Source organism: Nyctereutes procyonoides, unplaced genomic scaffold (genome assembly GCF_905146905.1).
Source record: "Nyctereutes procyonoides isolate TBG_1078 unplaced genomic scaffold, NYPRO_anot_genome, whole genome shotgun sequence".
In the NCBI taxonomy this organism is placed as follows: domain Eukaryota; kingdom Metazoa; phylum Chordata; class Mammalia; order Carnivora; family Canidae; genus Nyctereutes; species Nyctereutes procyonoides.
The window spans coordinates 34,101,670-34,119,931 of NW_026575140.1; the positions used below are offsets into that span (position 1 = coordinate 34,101,670).

At 58.6% G+C, this 18,262-nt stretch overlaps 1 protein-coding gene across 3 annotated transcripts in view; it reads right to left on the bottom strand.

The window, feature by feature from the left end:
* Positions 1-2,722: 2,722 nt before the first annotated feature.
* GLIS1 (GLIS family zinc finger 1) overlaps positions 2,723-18,262 on the bottom strand; it is a 225,378-nt gene continuing 209,838 nt past the window's right edge. For all 3 annotated transcript variants that reach the window (XM_055306962.1, XM_055306963.1, XM_055306961.1), the window contains exons 7-11: positions 15,366-15,498; positions 10,793-10,949; positions 5,848-6,026; positions 5,240-5,407; positions 2,723-3,251 (exon numbers count right to left, since the gene is read on the bottom strand). In XM_055306962.1, coding sequence (XP_055162937.1) covers positions 3,094-3,251; positions 5,240-5,407; positions 5,848-6,026; positions 10,793-10,949; positions 15,366-15,498 — 795 coding nt within the window. In that variant the 3' untranslated portion in view covers positions 2,723-3,093. The remainder of the gene's footprint in view (positions 3,252-5,239; positions 5,408-5,847; positions 6,027-10,792; positions 10,950-15,365; positions 15,499-18,262) is intronic.

Below are 18,262 nucleotides of genomic sequence, written 5' to 3' on the forward strand. Positions count from 1 at the left end.
GGGACAGAGGACAGGGGAAAGGGGGATGGAATACAGGGGGATGGAGGACGAGGGACGGAAGATGGGAGACAGAGGGCCACGAAGAGATGAAAGAAGGACAGGGCTACGGGGGACAGGAGACAGAGGGCCCCGACAGAGACAGGCACAAGGCAGGGTGGGAGAGTGGGCCGGTCTCCGCCTGGGCTGGACAAAGGGCAGGGCTGCAGGCGCTGCCCGGAGGGGCTGGGCTGGAGGGACTGTGCGGTCACCGTCAGCCCCGGGCATAGGCCTGTCCTCTCGGTCCCCCTCGCGGGGGGGGGGGGCGGGGGGGGTTCTTGACAGACTGAGGCCCCTGCCCTACAGACCCTGCAGGGCCCCACGCAGGGTCCACGCCCCAGGGCCTCCCCAGGTAAGAGATGCTGACCGGGCCCCTGACCCGAAGGCCTGTGCGAGGGTGGCTGGTCACCACCCCGCCGTGTGACGGCAGCACGCTCCCGGCACGTGGCCAGGGCTCGGGAGGGGCCGCGGTTCTCAGGGTTTTCCACACCAGGGATGACGCAAGCGTGGCCGGGAAGGGAGCTGGGCCCAGTGTCTCAGCGGGTCCTGCGGGGCCGCCCTCTGCTGTGCCTACTGCACTGGGCTGGGGCCTGGGGTGTGCAGACGGGAAGGCCTCGCCTGCAGGGACGGGAGAGTCACGGTCATAGCTCAGGGGCAGGACGAAGCCTCTGTGACTGAGTCCCCACGGTGCCGCCTTCACCTTCGTCTCCCGCTCACTTGTCCGTCTTTTCTTCCTCCTTTGTTTCTCTTCGGCTTTGCCCTCCCGTCTCCCTCGCTCAGAAACTAAATGGGATCCAACTGGCAGCTCCCTGTGTGTCCTGCTCGAGGCTCAGCCCTTCATTAACAGAAATATGTGCTCATTGTGCAGCTTAACTCTGCTTATCTGGAGTGGATGACGTGCTTACAGGGATGGGCAGGACCGATTCCCCTGCGCCTCTGACCTAATTAGTTCCAGAAAGCCGGGGGAGGATGGGACTAGGGGGCTGGGGCGCCTGGCTGTCAGGAGCCCTGGGTCCTCATCCCAGATGCCCACGTGCGGTGCAACATCAGGCCACAATGTCCCCGCTGGGGGCCTGGCCTGGGCCCGCTCGGGGGGCAGGAGGTGGGAGCCAGGTTGCCGCCAGTCCTCCAGGGCTGGAAGCACAGCCAGTGACAGTGTGTGCTCTGTAGCCCGACCCCCAGGTTTGAGTCCCTGCCCTGCCACCTGCCGGCTATGCCATGTGGGCAGGTGACTTCCCTTCCGGGCCCCGCAGTCTCCGCATCTGTAACATGGGAAACTGTGGGGTGGGCCCTGGTGGCAGGCAAACAAGGGATGGTACGGTGCCCTGACTTTCCTAAGGGTGGGAGCACTTCCAGTCCCCAGCCTGTGCCTGAAGACAGGGGAGGAGGGCCGCTGCCGTGACCTGCAGTGTGGACGGCCATGTGGCTGGAGCTGGGGTCTTGAGTGAGGACAGCGCCCACCCACAGAGAGCTCTTGCTCTGCCCCTTCCTCCCACACTGGGCTCCTCAGTGGCTGGGGCCAGAGGGCAGGGAGCCCCAACACAGGCCCTGCAGGTCGGCTCTGGACACAGAGCAGCACTCACGGCTTCCCCTTGAGGGGACAGACGGGGCACCTACACAAGTGGCAGTCTTGGTTCTTCCATCACTTGGCTGGAGGCTTCTCTGAACCTGTTTTCTTCTCCATAAAGAAGGGATGGGGGTGCCTGGTGGTGTGGTTGGTTAAGCGTCCCGCTCTTGGTTTCAGCTCAGGTTGTGATCTCGGGGTTGTGGGGTTGAGCCCCATGTTAGGCTCTGCGCTCGGTGTAGAACCTGCTGGAGAGTCTTGCTCTGCCCCTCCCCCACCCTACTCTCTGTCTCCAAAATAAATAAATAAATCTTTTAAAAAAAGAGAAAGAAGGGATCGACTGGATCTTTCCATCTTGCCTTGCCTACCCGCCCCAAGCCATGTGGGACAAAGAGGCGTTCCTTTGAGCTGGGTTTGAATCCTGATGGCTCCACCTGTCCTAAACAGGGGCAGGAAGCTCTTCCACAGAGCGGCCGAGGAGGAGGGCCCGGCACACAGCAGGTGTGCAGTAAAAAGACTTCCCTTGCTTCATTTTTCTGCAGCAGAGCCGAGGCAGTTTTCCTGGAGGACTTTTTACCTGGTGACCTTCAGGGTGACACAGTGAGATGTGGGACCCTGTCCAGGCCATCGGCACAGGCCTGGGTGATGGGGAGGGAGACAGGCAGGGCAGGATGGAACCCCCAGTGGGGCTCCACGCCTTCAGAACTGGCTTCCTCCCCCCCTCCCAGCCTGCCTGGGCTCTGGGGTGGGGATGTGCGTCCCAGGGATGCTCTCAGAGCCTGGGCCCCGCCATCAGGAGGCCGCTTGGGCTCCTGTGTCTGGAAGGCCTGCCTCCCTCCCACGGCCTTCCCTGTTGACCTGAAGCCAGCGCCAGATGGAAGCATGTTCTTCTACCAGCTGAGAAGTCAGTGCAGACAGAAGTATAGGCCAGGTGATCTGGGTCCCAATTTGAGACCTAGCCTTGGTCTGCTCACCTGCATTGAGGTGTGGCCCTGGGACTGGCACGTGGTGCAGGCCTCCCAGCCCTCCCCCACCCCCCCACCCCCGGCTCCATGACACACCCCTCCACAGAGCTGCTGGTCTCGGCCTCGACGCTGACTCATAGGCGGAACCAGGCCCCCGTCTTGTTTCCAGTTTTTAATGTTTTTCTTGTAAAACCCAAAATATAAAACTGGAAGGGGAATGGAAAACAAGTTCTGTACATGTTATATACACGAGGTCTGTGATTTCAAAACCATTGGGGCGAGGAAAGGAAAAAACAGTCAAGAGAATGTCGCAGGTCACGGATCCTGCAGGCACCTCGGAGCACCCAGCTCGGGCTTGGGCGATCCTTCCCGGCCAGCACAGGGCAGCCGCTGCAGACCTGGTGCCCTGAGTTTGTGGGGAGCTTCAGCCCGGTTGCTCAGGCTGGGTGCACGGAGGGTGGGAACGGGTGGCTAGTGGGCAAGGTAGTGTCTGTGGCGCAGGGCGGGCAGGTGCGGGCAGGCCTTCCTTCAGGTGTCCGTGTAGATGGATGGGATGTGACTCAGGCAGTGGTCAAAGGCCCCATTGGGGAAGAAGTTGCAGTCCTCGGGGCCACTGGACGCAATGTCTTCGGATGGCTGTGGTGGCAGTGCCGTGGGGCACGGGGCATCGGCCAGGGCCTCGTAGCCTGTGGGTACAGTGGGGAACAGGGTCCAGGCTGCAGGACGCAGGGGCTAGGCCTCATCATCTTTTCCCAGCCCCCCGGCCACAGCCTCCTGCCCAGGGTTGCTGGTTAGCAGGGCCACTCTGAGCCCCTGCTCTCAGACAGGGGGGCTGGCAGTGGGGAGACGCGCCAGGCCCTCACAAGGGCCCCAGGGCAATGGGAGACAGCTGGCGGGCTCGGGGCAGCCTGTCAGCCAGGGCCGGATGGCAGGGCAGAGTGTGGGGAAGCGAGGGGTGGGTGAGCACGGTTCCTCCTCGTGGGGGCAGAGGGAACCCAGCCCCTGCCCACCCCTTCACATTCCTTCACCTGACCACACACAGGAAACCCCAAACAGAGCAGCACTCCCCGGGCTCTCAGGGCTCTCGAAGCCTCTCACATAAGCTTCTCAGCAATTCCGAGAAGCAGGAGTCATCACCCCATTTTACAGCTGAGAAGACCGGCTCACACAGGCCAAGACACTTGTCCAAGGTCACCTGCTCATCGGTGGGATAACTGGGATCCGACCCCTGGGATAGCAGGTAGCAGGGAAGAAGGGGTGCACAGGCAGGGAAGCTGACTCTGGCCCCTCGGAGTTAGTTATTTCTGCTGCTCCACCAAGAAGTCCTGCCATGGGCTGGACAGAGCAGAGGGAGGATGAGGGCGTGAGACCTGGCAGTGCTGGGAATGGTGGCCAGTGCCTCGGCACACACCAACCTGTATGTGTGCAAACATGGGGCACACACACCCACACACACCCTGGGATTGGGTCCCCATCTGCCTGTGACACATGTATGTGACATGCGTCCATCCACAGATGTCCTTACGCAGTGCTTGAACACAGTCTGTGCACACAGACGGGGGTCGGGGGGTGGGTTCAGGGTAGCACAACGTGTGTACAGATGGGAATAGGGGACAGGGAACATCTGGGTGCACACTGATGGGGCATGAACATCAGCACAGGCGTGATGCACACACACGTTGGCAGACCTGGGCACATGTGCCCTGTGAGCTCCTCAAATACAGGGGCTCTCCCTGCTTGGAACCCACCCGTGCTGGCCCTATTCCGTGCACAGGCACACACAGACGTGCACTGCAGGGTGTGAAGAAAGACAGGACAGCCGTGTGTGAACAGAACACACGGATCCACACGTGGACAGACCTGCAGGTTTTGGTGTGCCTGTCAATGGCCTTGTCACTGTCCCTACGTCCCCAGCCCTCTACCCCTGCAGCACACGCTGCCACGGCCACCCCAGAGGCCTCTGGGACAGGGTCAGGTTCGCCTCTGTCTGTGGCCCCCATGCTGCCCAGGCCCTTTGGCCCTAGCTGGACACAGACCTGGAGGCTGATGTGGGAGGTGGGGGGCTTGGCTTAGGAGCTCGCCGAGGGTCCAGGTCTGGCCGCACCCATGTGACACCCTGACTCTGACGGGCACCACCTGCTGTTCCAAGCCTGATCCCACCCCGGGCTGTGGGCCACCCTCCGCTCCCACTGGCCGCCTCCCTCGCAGCGGGGGCTTCACCGGGGACTCTTGGGGGACACGGACATGGCCCAAGAACAAGCACAACCTACAGGCTCTGTCCTTTCCCAGTCTGACCACTCTGGCCCCGGTTCCCGGATCAGTAGACAGAGGTCAGCTCTGTCGCTTTCCCTGCTGTGGCCCCAGGGTCTGCAGCCAAGCCTGGCACACAGTAGGTGCTCAATAAATATTTAAAGGGAAACACCAACTGACAAGCTCCCAGTCGGATTCTTCTCTGTGTTCGGGACCCACCAGAGGGCAGGCACATATCGGCCATGTGACAACGAGGCAGGCAGGATGCAAATCCCAGTTTTGTGGGGGCCTGGGACCTCGGTGAGCCTCATTTCCCCTCCTGTGAAGCAGGGAGGCCTCCACCTCCCCGGCTGTCCCAAGGCTCCCGGGGTAGGGGTGGGCCTCGGCAGGGGGTCAGGGAAGGGCGGCATGCAGTGGGGCTTACCTGTGGCAGGTAGAGGCACACTGAGGCTGTGGTAGCCGTTGGGCCGCAGGGGGTTGAACCCGTGGGCCTCCCCGGCCAGGCCGTCCCCACCCGCCGCCGGCTCGGCTGTCCGGTAGCAGTCGCCATAGGGGAAGCGGTTCTGGACGGAGTGGAAGGTGCCCTGGTGCCCTGCAGGAGGGGCGGCCAGGCCGCGTCAACGCGGGGGGAGGCCCTGGGCCCCTTCCCCAGCTCTGCCTGGCACTGGGCGGCGCAGGCAAGAGCGGCCTCACGCGGCCCACCTGCCTGCAGGCATTCGTGGCCGATGCTGCTCGAGGTAGGGACGGCGGGGGGGCCCGTCCACCCGGGGGTGCTGCTGGCTCACCTTCCTCCAGGCAGCCCCGCCAGTTGCCAGCGCTGTTCCCTCTGCTGGGAGAGCCCTTCCACACCCTGCACGGAATCTCCCCCGGGAAGTGCCCTCCCCCACTAGGCGTGCTGGGTCACCTGGCTCCTGGGCTCAGTGCTCCCTGGTGATTCCGAGTCCCCACCCACCTCCCTCTGCTCTTGGGCACCCCAGCAGGAGTAGGCGGGTATATGCGGAAGGCACCACCCCGCCCCCGCCCTGAGCTCACCTTGTGGACTGGGCAGAGGTGCAGGGGGAGGGCTCTGGAAGGGCGGGTAGGGTGGCTTGCCAGGGAGTGTGGGGAAGGGCTGGCCCCCAGGGGAATGGCTCTGAGAGGACGGTGGCAGTGGTGGTGGCCCGAGCCCCTTCAGTGGGCTGACCATGGGTGACAGGAGGCCGGGCCCCAACCTGGAGAGAACAGAGACAGTCATCAGTAGGATAGGCCCTGGGGCCTGTGGGGGCCAGAGGCACGTTGGCTGCTTGCTTGCTTCCCTCCAGTGACGCTGCGCTCACTACCTGAACTGTTCTTACTTAAGACAATGCAGTTAGAAGAGGATGCTTTTACTTCTGATTGTGTTCAAACTGTAATGAAATCTGAATGTCCTCTGAGCTTGAGAGGCCAAAGAAATCAGTAAAGAACTTCTATGTGGTATTGAGGACTAGTTATCAGCTGGACCTTCAAGTCGACAGAACCGTGTTTAAACCCCATCTGCTCTCACTGGCTGCACGACTTTGGACAAAGATGCTTCATGTCTCTGAGCCTCACTCTGCGCCCGGGGTTGCCGTGTTCTCCCGCTGGCACACGGGACCTCTTCTGACCCAGGTAAAGTACCAGCCACCCCTGCTGGCTGCTGCCGCTCCCTGCACTCGCTGCTCTGGCCCAGGAATGGGAGCACCGATGCCCTGGCAGCTCCTCAGCAGAATGGCCCATGGCACCACCAGTCACCACCTGTGAAGCCTCTGCCTCACCTCACAGATCACAGGTCTGTCTCAAAACGCCAAGGTTCAGAGAGGGGCCTCACCCAGCAGTCCTGGCCTCACAGGTTAGGATGAGGGTACAATTAAGTAAATCAAAGTAGTCAAAGAACCCAATGCCTAAGGTCAGATTCTTAGCCACTCCATGGATCATCAACATCATTATAAAGATGTAGGGAAGGAAAACTAGCATCATGTTCTGAGGTCTAAGTTGGGCTTCCTTCCCCTGCACAGTGTGCTTTCAGGGACCTTCTGTCTCCATCCCTGGGCTTGCATACCTCCTCTGATGGGGGGCTCACCACCTCCCTTCATACAGAGCCTGAGGGGGTGCAGGCCTGAGCCTGTGCTCTCTGGAAGCCCATGTTCTGGACTGAGGCCGCAGCAGCTGAGAGCTGTGCGGTTACCTTGAACTCAGCTGAGCCCCTGCAGGTCGTCTAACTGGACTGCATGTCAATGCAGACCAGGTTCCTTCCTCGTGCTGCCACCTCAGCCTTTGGGGTCTGCTCACAGGAACCAGCCTGGCCCTGGGGGCCCTGGGGGTCTGGGGGCTCTGGGGGCCGGGCTGAAGGCTCACGGCCTATAGAGCACACATGCACACTGCAGAGAGGCGGGGGGAGCTCAGCGCGTCCATCTTCTTGCTGGCCTTTGTGGATCTGTTGGACTGTCTGCATGAACACACCCCACAAGTTCAGTGTCGCAGCTACAAGTGATTGCTTCAGGCCAGGACTACGACCCTTGCTTACCCTCTGAAACACGATGTGTTAAGGGGGACAGATCAGTGCCTTTCTCTGAGGGAAGCAAGACTGTCTTGAAACAGAGAAAGATTTGGGGAGAGACTGGTGGGCTCCATGTCTGTGGCTCTGCTAGGACTCCCTTCTGCTCCCTCCAGCCTGGGCATCCCTCGGTCTCTGCCCCCCTGCTGTGCAGCCTTTATTCAATATCTGGACCCCCACCTCTGTGGGGAGGCAGAAGGCAGGAGGGGTGGGGCTCTATGCTGGATCCCGGGTCCCCAGCCTGACATCTAACACATGGGAGGTACCCCCTTGGCCTCAAGGTAACGAACAGAATCCACACCAAGGCTCTGGGACTTCTCATTAGCATCACCGTTAATATTTTTAGGCTTCCCCCTCGGGACCTGTAGGCGGGACAAGGCTTACCGCTGTGTCTATCGGCTGTGGAGGGCCCAGCATAAGGTGGGTGTCCTCACAGCCAGTTCTCCAGCTGAGGCTTGGCTGCAGCGCGGCCAGAAAGGCGGATGGTCCTCCTGTAGGCCTGCGGCGTGCTGCCCACCTGCCTTACGCCCACCCCCTCCTGGCACCCACGCCCGGCTCCTCCCTGACATCGTCGGTCCCCTCCCCTGGGAGCCCCCCACGGGCCAGGTCCCCACCTCTCCGGCGCTCCGTGCTCAGCACTGGGCCTGGCACACGGCAAACAGCTGATAAATACTAACAAATGGGTTTCTTAATCGCTCAGCTACAAAATCCAGAGATTAACAGCATTGCAGAATTAAGGAGAACCAGATCTAAGGGGTGGGGGGAGGGGGAAGACATGCATTCTCAACGTTTGTTTTTCCTGTCTCAAACCTGCCATAAATTCACATTTGCCACCTTCACAGCCAGTGAAATTAAACAGAACACGACTCTCTCTGCAGCAGACATGAGGCTGAGGTTACGCCGCTCTACCTGAACTCTTTTAAAAGGAAAAAAGATCATCTGGAGCTCCTCTTCTGAGTCATGCAAATGATTCCTAAATCAAATATTTTTGCTTCAATTGGAACCTATAAAAATTAATATAAAACCTCACTGGCTTGGCAGACTGAGGGCTTCAGACCTCGTATGGGGCTGGGGAAAAAAAAAAAACCACCCTTTTCGGCGTCTTCTCTGAGCCAGGGTAAATAAATTTGGTCATGAAGTCAGGCCCTCTTAGCATATTTTCGAGTGAATCAGATAATTCTGTCAAGCTATTTAAACGTCCCAGCAAACCACCGGGGAGCCGTGAGTGGCCTTCCCTGTTGACTTTGGCAGGAAGGGGAGGCTGAAGGCCTTTCCCTCCAACTTGCTCCTCTTCTCAGGGGCTGAAAAAAGAAACCCATTCAAGCTGGGCCCGGGCCTGGTGTCAGGCTGGAGGGCCCTCCTCTCCCTCAGCCCAGTCGAAGGAGCCCGGGCGCCTGGCCGGTGGGGGTGACTCGAGCCCTCACTCCCAGGCATGGGCGGGTGGACGGCAGGCTGGGCCATCCTGGTCTTGTCATCACTCTGCCTCTCGCTGCAGGAATTCTTGACGGGCACTTATGCAGGCGGCAGGCAGGTGATGAATGAGGCGGAGCAGAGTGCACAGGCCTGAGCGGGGAAAGGTCTCTGTGGTTTATTTTAGTTTGCTTGGAGATATTTTTGGGCTGGCTGGTGGGTGAGCAGGTGGCCTGAGCCGACGGGGGGTAGGGGTGAAAGGGGTCCAGGGACTTAGTGTCTATGTAACCTGCACCAGATGACACGTACAATGCCAGGCATGGCTGCTTCTCATCACCATCCTAGAGGAGGATACTTTAATACCCAATCTACAGAGGAGGAAACTGAGGGTAAGGAGGCCTGGTTCTCTGGTCCCCTTTTGCAGCCCCCCAGGCTGCCTCTTCATGGCTCTCCACCCACTCACCGCAGTCTTTCTCTGCTCCATGAACGACACTTCTGCCTACGCAGGGCCTCCTCCTCTCCCCACCCGGGAGAGTTTCCCCGAGGCCTGCTAATGCCATGGCACTAATGCCTTCTGGTGGTCCTCCTACCCACCCACCAGCCCTGGCTCAGGCTGCCATCCACCCACATGCGATGCTGCCCCTGGCCACCAGCCCCATGCCACAGCCACACTGTCCTTCCCACACTGACCACATCGCTGCTCAGCACCCTTCGGATACAGTCCCACCACAGGCCATGTGATCTGGCCCTGGCGACCTCCCTCCTGAGCTCGTCACCCCACACGAAGGGGCCTGTTTCCCAGAACCACCAAGCTCTCACCACTTCTATACTCTCTCTGCTCCTTCTCCCAATCTCTCCACTCAGTCAACTGCTATCTCACTTTGGAGGCCTGGCCTAGCACCACCTCCAGGAAGCCTTCCCTGACACTGTCTTCCACTGCACTGGGTTCTCCTCTGGGTTTCCACAGCCCCTCCGGCTCCTTCCCTCAGAGCACCCGGCCTGCATGGCCAGTCCCTGTGGGTCTATCTCCCCTCCTCATGGTGAGCTTCTCGAGGACTGGGGTCACTGGTGGCTCCAGTTCTGGGCCCAGGGCCTGCCCATACCAGGGGCTTGAGAACTGGGTGCTGAGTGAACGGCTGAGTGAGTAGCAGAAGGAGCCGAGTTAGGAGCCCTGAATAACAAATCTGGTGATGAAGCCAGGCTGGCCCCAGGCACAGGCAGGCCAATGCCAAGGCCATGGGGTGTGGGGAGGAAGGGCAGGGGAGGAGGAAGGTCCTCAGGCCAGGCCTCGGGGGACAAGTCTGATCAAGTCCTGCTAGCGGTAAGTGAAAGTGGCAGGGAGGGCAGGCGGTGGGGCCATGTGACCTTCCTCTGCCCATCTGCAAGGAAAACAGATTTTGGCCACACCAGGGGCCAGCAATTAGCACATTTACCATTTCCAGCCAATTAAGTGGCCACAATGGGAATCACATTGAATACAGGAAGAGGCCGCTCCTCCTTGCAGTGATGCTACAGTACCAGCCCCTGGACAGCCCCAATAGTCGGGGCAGTGACCCCAGCTGCAATGGCCAGAAGCAGGGGTGAGGGCCAGATGAACACCTGTGGAGTGGGCAGCAGGCCGTCTGCTCACCAAACACATGGCATGGGCCTAAGAGAACCCAGAGTGAGGCTGCCAAGGAGGCCTAGTATAGGAGTCCAGAAAATGGGGGTTGGGGGGTGAGGGTGGGCAGCACAGTGCCTTCCCTGGGTGCCCTCACGGGGCAGGAGGAAGGTAGGAGGTGAAGCATCCAGAAGTCCAGGTGCCAATACCATCGACCTGATGGGTGGCTGTGAGGTGCCAGTGAAACTATGCACGGAAGGTGTTTGGTACAGAGTGCAGTACACAGTAAGCGCTGCATAAATGCTCATTATTCTCATTATCAGTAACAATCATAGCGTGTGCAGGATGCCTGCCCTCATCTGCCTCCCATCCAGGTGCCTGCTTACTGTCCCAGAGGACTGGCTTGTTGTACGTACCCATCCCTGGTGCACTCGGCCGTGGGTAGAGGGGACAGATGGAGGTGGGAACTGGTGGTGGCATCCAGCGCGTGGTGCCTGGAAGGGACATCGTGCATGGGGGGCAGGATGCCTGATGCGAGCCCGTTGTGGGAGGTGATGGAGCCAGGATACACACCTGCAGGAAAGCAAACGAGTATCCCTGGGCTTCGGCCACTCCCCAGAGGTGGCTGTGAGCAACCCAGGAGTGTGTGCCTGCTGACGGACAGAGAAGACTCAAAGGGGAACCAGCAAGGTCCTACTAACAGAAGGTCGGCAGCCCAAATAGGGAGATGCTCCCTCTGTTTACGCCCCAGCTGCAGGGCTGTGTGTAGGGCTGAGGCCTATCCTGGAAGCAGAGGTGAACTGACCAGGGACTGTCAGAAGCATTCATGCTCAGACTGCATGTGTGTGCACATGTATGCACATGATCACGCGTGGGCATGCATGCATGTTTGGGGATGGGGGGTTGTATGGAGCGTGCGTGCGGCCTCAAGTCTCTGGGACTGCTCTGGGAAAGAAGAGGCTTGTTCTGTGTAGCCTCAGAAGCAGACAGGGATCCTGGAATGGAGAGCAGCTTGAGAAAAACTGAGGGCTCGGCCTACTTCTCATAGGAGAGCTGCTGTAAGGTCCTGCCTTTGCAGGAAATGAGCTACTCATCTCCAGAGGTGTGCAAACACAGCCTGGATGTCCACTGTGAGGGGTTCCAAAGAGACAGTGATTGTGCTAGCTGGATGGCAGGCTGGCCTAGGAGACCTATGAGAAGGGATGCCGCAGATGGTTGTACAGGCCGTACACTACACAAGGGTCCCGATTGAGGAGAGGGGGCAGCCATACTCTAATCTACAATTCTAAATCTCTAGGAGACCCCTGCAGGGTGATGCCACCTTTTATCACCTTTGACTCCCCAGGGTCTTACCCTTGTTAAGGTAGGTGGGAGATGAATCAAATGGGGGACATTAGGTCATAGTCAGGTGTTGCTCCCTGGGCCTAACTGAGGGTCTGAGGCCAGTGCTTCCCAAATGCCTGTGCCAAGGAACCCCAATTAGATGAGAGAATTGATCCCTATTCTGGGACTCCAGCCTCAGATGGACACAGCAGGTGTTGCAAGTTCTTCTCTAGTTTATCTGAAAAAAAACATGGGACCAATTTTTGTTTCCCTTTTTAAATCTGGCCACATTTATTTGAATTTTAATAGAAGTTGACAGGATTTTCCTCAAAATTAACTCATTGAGTTGATACCCTGGGAAGACTCTGCAGGCCTGAGGGCCACCCCAGTGCTCCACTGAGGCAGTGTTCACACTGGTTGGTCAGAGCTCACCTGGGTCAGCTGTTACACTTTGAACAGCACTCCCGTCATCGTGGATCCAGACCCAATGCTCTGTATCACGAGGACCATGTGAGCACACCACATACTCTCTTCATGGACGGAGTAAAGAAGGAATTTTACATTCTCTGGTGGCTGGGGTTCCAAGGCTAGCCCATCCCAGTCCGTCCAGTCCTGCAATTCAGGAAGCTGCTACCAGGAATGGAGCAGGGCCAGGCAGGGATGGCCAGCTCAAAGCCTCAACTGCAGCTAATCGTGCCTCCCAAGTGATACCAAAACGAAGTCCACGTAGAGCCAGGCCTGGGAACTAGCCGGGGGCTGCAGCTCAGGCTGCCCTACATGTCCACGCAGGGGCCTATGGCCCAGGCTTTCCCATGGGCTGACTGTGAGACCCCAGGGCTCCAAAGGGGCTCTTGGGGGCCTTCTGCCTCTCAGCCCCATCCTTACCCTGTCCCACCTTGCTCCCACGGGCAGCCCCCACCCCCATCCACCCGCCACCTCACCACACCCCCCTCCCTAGCTTGGTCAGGAAGGCACCAGATGGGTATCTGAGGACACAGCCTGGCTTGGTGGGGCTCATGGCTTGCTCCATTCACCACTCTCCTGAGCACCTATTTACCTGCCATCTTGAACCAATTTGGGGGCCTGTCAGCCAGAAAGGCCTAGAATCCTGATAAATCCTGCTCTCTCTCCCTCAGCCACGCTGACCTCGTGCTTCTCACGTCTTCACTGCCCATCATGTTACCCAGGTCTGCTAAAGGAGACTGCCAGATAAGCTTCCAAGGGCTTCCTATGAAGAGAGCTGGGGCTAGCTGATGAGAGACAAGCTCTTGGGAGTTTCCTGCTGTTAGCGAAAATTCAGTGTCACGATGCCAGCTCTCCCTTGCCCTCATGCCTCTATTCCAGACTCCTCTGTCCTAACACTCCTTGAATTTGTCCCATTTCCCCCTGCCCTTTGCCCTGCCCTGTCCACCCCACGCCAGACACACAGTGGGCCACTGAGTATGTGAAGCAGGCATGCGGAGTATGCAGATGGAGAGCGGATGGCAATGAGGGAGTCACCGCATCATGAGGGGTGGTGGGATGGGAACACCAGGGAGCCCGCTGGCCTCTCCCCAAAATGCACCATTTGAGGCTGTAAATCAGTGTCATCAATCATCAGCCATGAGCGCTGAACCTCTGGCCCTAACATCTATTTCCAAATGTGCCTCAAGCACTTGCTGTGAGGCCTACAGAAGAACCTAATGGCGGAAGCCCAGAGGGATCCAGGACTTCCGGGCTGGCCTGTGCTGGAAGCAGCCCAAGGACAGGGACCAGCACACGGTCTGGTACACAGCAGGTGCCCCACAGCGAGGTGTGGCATCAACAGCAGGAAGACAGCAGGCTGTTTGATTAAGGGCATGGCCTGCGGCCACATGGCCCAAGTTCAAGTCCGGCCTCTGTCATTTACTGTCTATGGAACCTCAGCAAAAAGGTATTTCACCTCTCCAGGATTCAGTCTCCTCATCTGGAAAAGAAAGCGCACAGGAGCATGTACTTTATGAGGATGACGTGAGGACTTGGTTAACCTACACGTACTGTCCCCAGAACAGCTCCTGGAACATACTCAGTATGAGGGGGCCGTGCATTATTACGAGACAGGTGAGTAAACAGTCACTCTTCTCAGTCACTATGAACAACAACAACAACATCGATAATAACGATAAAATTATCTGTCACACTGGGTTTATATAAGCGATCACATTTGTTGTCACAGCAGGTCTGGGGGAAAAACCGAGGCTCGAGGCAGGGAAGACTGCTCTCGCTCGCTGTCTGAGCAGCCCAGGCAGGCGGGCTCCTCCCAACCACGATGCTGCTTCAGTGACTTTGCTTCTCATCTGCAGCATATGGGCTCAAGGGGACTGCATGGCAGGACGTTGATTCAGTGGCCAGCCAGCCCATGCCGGTGCTCAAGACATGTCTCTTGCTGGCCCGGCACTGCTCCCTGGGGTAGGCCCCGGCTTGGTCTCTGGGACTTTCAGCCGGGATCTGCTGCTAACTTCTCCGTATGACCTTAGATCAGTCCTTCTCCTGCCCCATCTTAAGTACCCCCAGGGTCAAGACGATGGGCCTATAGGACCTGTGCCCCAAGGGCAGCCACTGCACAGTGGGCACAGCCTCTTTCTTGCTGAGCCGCAGAATCCTCAACACATCCCCTTATCCCTGGGGTCTCCCCTCACTGGCTGTTTTAGCAGCTCTGACCTCATGGGAAGCAGCCCACGGGAGAGGGTGTGATCCCTTCTCCACAGGCCCATCCTCCCAGGGTGTGCTTGCCATTGGGGACCTATGTGAGTACAGACCCCTGTGAAGGGCAACGCAGAGAAAGCATCAACACCTTCTCTTCCTGAGGTTGTTTGGTAAGTGCTTTGGCATTGTTTTAAGTTTGCTGCTACTTCAACGCTGAGGGGAGAGCAGTAAAAATTAGAAAATAAAAAATGTTTCAAATGGCTAGAGTAATTCAAGAACTCCCAGAGGGTGGGAGGAGCTCTCTGCTCTGATACTGTGGTTTCTTTGGGGGGCAGGGACAGCAGAGCAGCAGTCCTGTCAGCTGGCATCCATCCGCAGGCCACCCTGCCCGCCAGCCACGCAGCGAGGATCCTGCTGGGGCCTGAGACCTGTGCAGCAGCTGCTGGGAGGACAGACAGGCTACTTCAGTGGTGACAGAGGCTCTGAGTGTCTGGCTAGATGGGCCTGTACGGTCCCAGGGGTCACCGGGCTCCATCTCTGGGCTGTAGAGTTTATTTAGCAAGACGGAAGTGATTATGGCCCAGTGGTCCACCCTCTAGGAGCCGAGCCCGGTTTTCTCCCCTGAAGTAAGTGTGGTGGTGCAGGGAGCCCTGATGGGGGAGCACGTGGGATGTCAGGTTGAAGTGCAGGGGCTACCTCAGGGAAGGGCTGGGGTCAGGAGGTCAGCAAGGCAAATATGAGAGGCTTGGAGACAAGGCATTCAGGGAACTGTGTATGATGTGCCAAGGTTGGGGTGGGCAGCCACCAGGGATGCCCTGGCCCCTGAGGCCTCAAAGGCCAGGCTAAAGGGACCCCGGGCTTCCTCCCATGGGCCATAGAGCCACAGAGGAGCTTGAGGGAACGTATGCCAGAGGAGCTGGTGCCCCCGCAGTCCCTGAGCCTACAGAGCTTGGTGGTCTCCTGCAGGGCCGTGCACCAGGCCCTGCCTCCCTGCACACATACCTGGGAGCAGCTCCTGGCCCAGGGTGCGGCTCCCCTTCCTGTCGCTGGCCGCCAGCTGTGTGGACCCGTGGAGCTGCTGCAGGGCCAAGCACTCGGTCAGGACGTCGGCCTCAGGATCGGGGCCTGTGTGCAGCTGAGGAGCAAGCAGATGGAGAGATGGTGTTAGAGTGAGACCACCTGTCCATGGGCCACCCTCCACGTAGGGGCAGGACAGGAAGGACGGAGGCTTCAGAGTAGGGCCCTTCACCTCACCACACCTCAGCCTCCTCACCTGCAGAATGGAGCTAACTGTGTATGTTGGGTTCGTTCAGGGCTGAGAAGGAGATGCCAAGGCAAGAGTGAAGAGGCAGAGATTTTATCAGGGGAAGTGCCTGGCTGAGAGGGAACCGGAGAGCGGGGCAGGCTGGGGCAGCCATTGGCCGAGCCCCAAGTCTGACTCCGAGGGAAGGAGGTTGGTGGAAGCGTCCTAGATTAGGAGTCCTTGGGGAGCCGAGGTGTGGTGAAGTCAGGGGACTCCGTGTCTCCCAGGCAGGTGTCTTGCCTCAGTATCCCTGCAGGGCCTGTCACACTCTGTTCTTGGCTGGGAGTAGCCTACAGGAGGCACGGCCTCACACACGGGCCCAGATGGGTATCAAGTGCAGCAGCTGGGGCCTTCCACAAGGAGCCGTCTCGTGGCCACCATGGTGAACTTGTGCGTGGAGTAAAATACACTGTGTGCACAGCAAGTGTCCTTCCTTCCTCTTGCCTTCCCTCCATCCTTCATTCTTCCTGGCACAAGGCACACTGGAAATAGCCTAGGGCTAGTGATTGAAGATCTGGGTTCAGATTCCAACCCACTTCTTATTCCCTGTGTGACCCTGAACAAATAACCTAACCTCTCGTGCTGCCCTCTGCCTGTAAGGAGCCACCATACTCGCCCCCCAGCCCAGTCTGCTGTGTGTGGTATGAGACGACAGGTAGGAATGAGCTTGTTGTAGGCACCATGTGAAGGGCTGGCTGACCCCAGCTGGCTGAGTCCCACATGTGACAGTGGGCACCCTGGATCCATATAGGGACTTGAGGTTGCTGGCTGAGAGCAAGCCTAGGGCAGCAAATCTTTGACCAACAAACCTCAGCCGTCCTAAAGGCAGACATGAGCTCCGTACCCCAGAAATTCTTCACCTCCCCAGACAGGGACAGGGAAGGGCTGCTTGAGGCCCTTGCAACATGGGGCAATGAGGCTGGTGTGCACCTGGAGGGGGAGGGCCCCCTCTCCCAGGGTAATCCCAAAGCCAGACTATCAAAGCACTGAACACTGACTTGTCCAGACTCTCATTTGACCTGGGACTCAACCAGCCAAGAGAAGGTGAGAACCTTGTCCCACATTACACAGCAGCTGAGAGTCGGCCCCCAGGCTTTTCCCAGCCTCCCAGGCCAGAGGGCCAGCACCCTGGCTCGAGGACGGCATAGCCAGCCTCCCGACGGGCCCTCAGCTCCCTTCCCCAGCAGCTGCTTTCCATGTAAATTCAGTTTCTGGCAAAAGAGGGCCAAGGCATGTTCTCGCAGACCGCAATGTCGATCGGATTAGGAGCAGCAGGAGAGGAGAATTAAGGAAGAAAAGCATTTCTAATTCTCTCTGAAACGCAGCAGGGCTGCCAAGGAGCTGTCATAATACAAGGGTCGCTTTACCCAGAAAGATACATCATCCCCGATGGCTCCTAATGGACGCTTATGGTTGGGAAGTTTGCAGATCTGCGGCCCCAGGTCCCTGGGGCTCCGTGCGAGCCAAGCATGAGGCCTGGGAAACCAGGGCAGGATTCTGGTCCTTGGGCACCAGTCTGCTCGGGAGAAAAGCCTCCTTGGCATGGAGCCTGGGCCATTCCCCATCCCCGCTCAGGCCCCAGGGACAGGCAGGTCTGGGGTGGGCCCCGGCTCTGTCACTCCTGCGCTGCATGACTCTGTGCAGATCTGCTAACTCTCTGAGCCTCAGTTTCCACATCTCTAAGATGAGGGATTAAAAACTGCCCAGCTCTTTGCTAGAGCGAATACTGAATGAGATACAGCACTTGAAGCACCAGGCTCAGCACCGGGTCCAGGCTCCTCCCTCCGTCAGAGTGAGGACTGGTGTGCTGGATGTGCTATTTCCACCGGCCAGCTCAGGTACATGCCTTGACCATGTCCCTTTTCTGCTTTGCTGTGTCTGGGGGGGTTCCCTAGGGCTTGTGGGATGAAGACTGAAGCCTCCAGCCTGGCTGTCCCCCAACCGTGTTTTTCCAGCTGAGGCCTGCTGGTCCCAGACCCATCGAGTACAGCCCCACCCCACAGGGCTAAAGCAGGCCGCTTTCTCCAGCCTCTGGACCTTTCTCTGCTTTACTCACTGCCATAGCCACAGTTCTTAATACAGTGCTGGAAAAACAGTAGGTGTACCATAAATATTGCAGTGCAAACTCTGCTGTCAGGCTGATGTCTCTAGATTGGCCCTGGTGTTGCTCTTCACCCCCACCCCTGCCCTCCCTTGCACTCAAGAGCTCACCCCAGTGTTCTTCTGGAGATGTGGGTTGGGCCCAGAGGTGGGCTCCCTGGGTCTCTCTGTGGCTCACACCCTCCTTGTCCAAAACAGAAATCACTGCTTTCTCCTGCAAGCCTAGCCTGCTTCTTTCTTAGACCATCTGTCCTGGTCAAGGGGCCCACCACTGTCCCCCCACCGAAGTCCACCTCTGCTACTCTTCCGCCACCCCCCTTCTCTCCCCATCTGGTCCCACTTTGCCCTCACCAGCCTCCATTGCCTCTCCTGCTCCCCAGTAGTGGCCTCCCTGCCTCACGATTCTCTCCAACCCATTCCCCACAAAGGCCCCAGAGCCATCCTTCACAGTGACATTCTCTGCTTAAGATCCCCCCCCACCCCATCCCCCACCAAT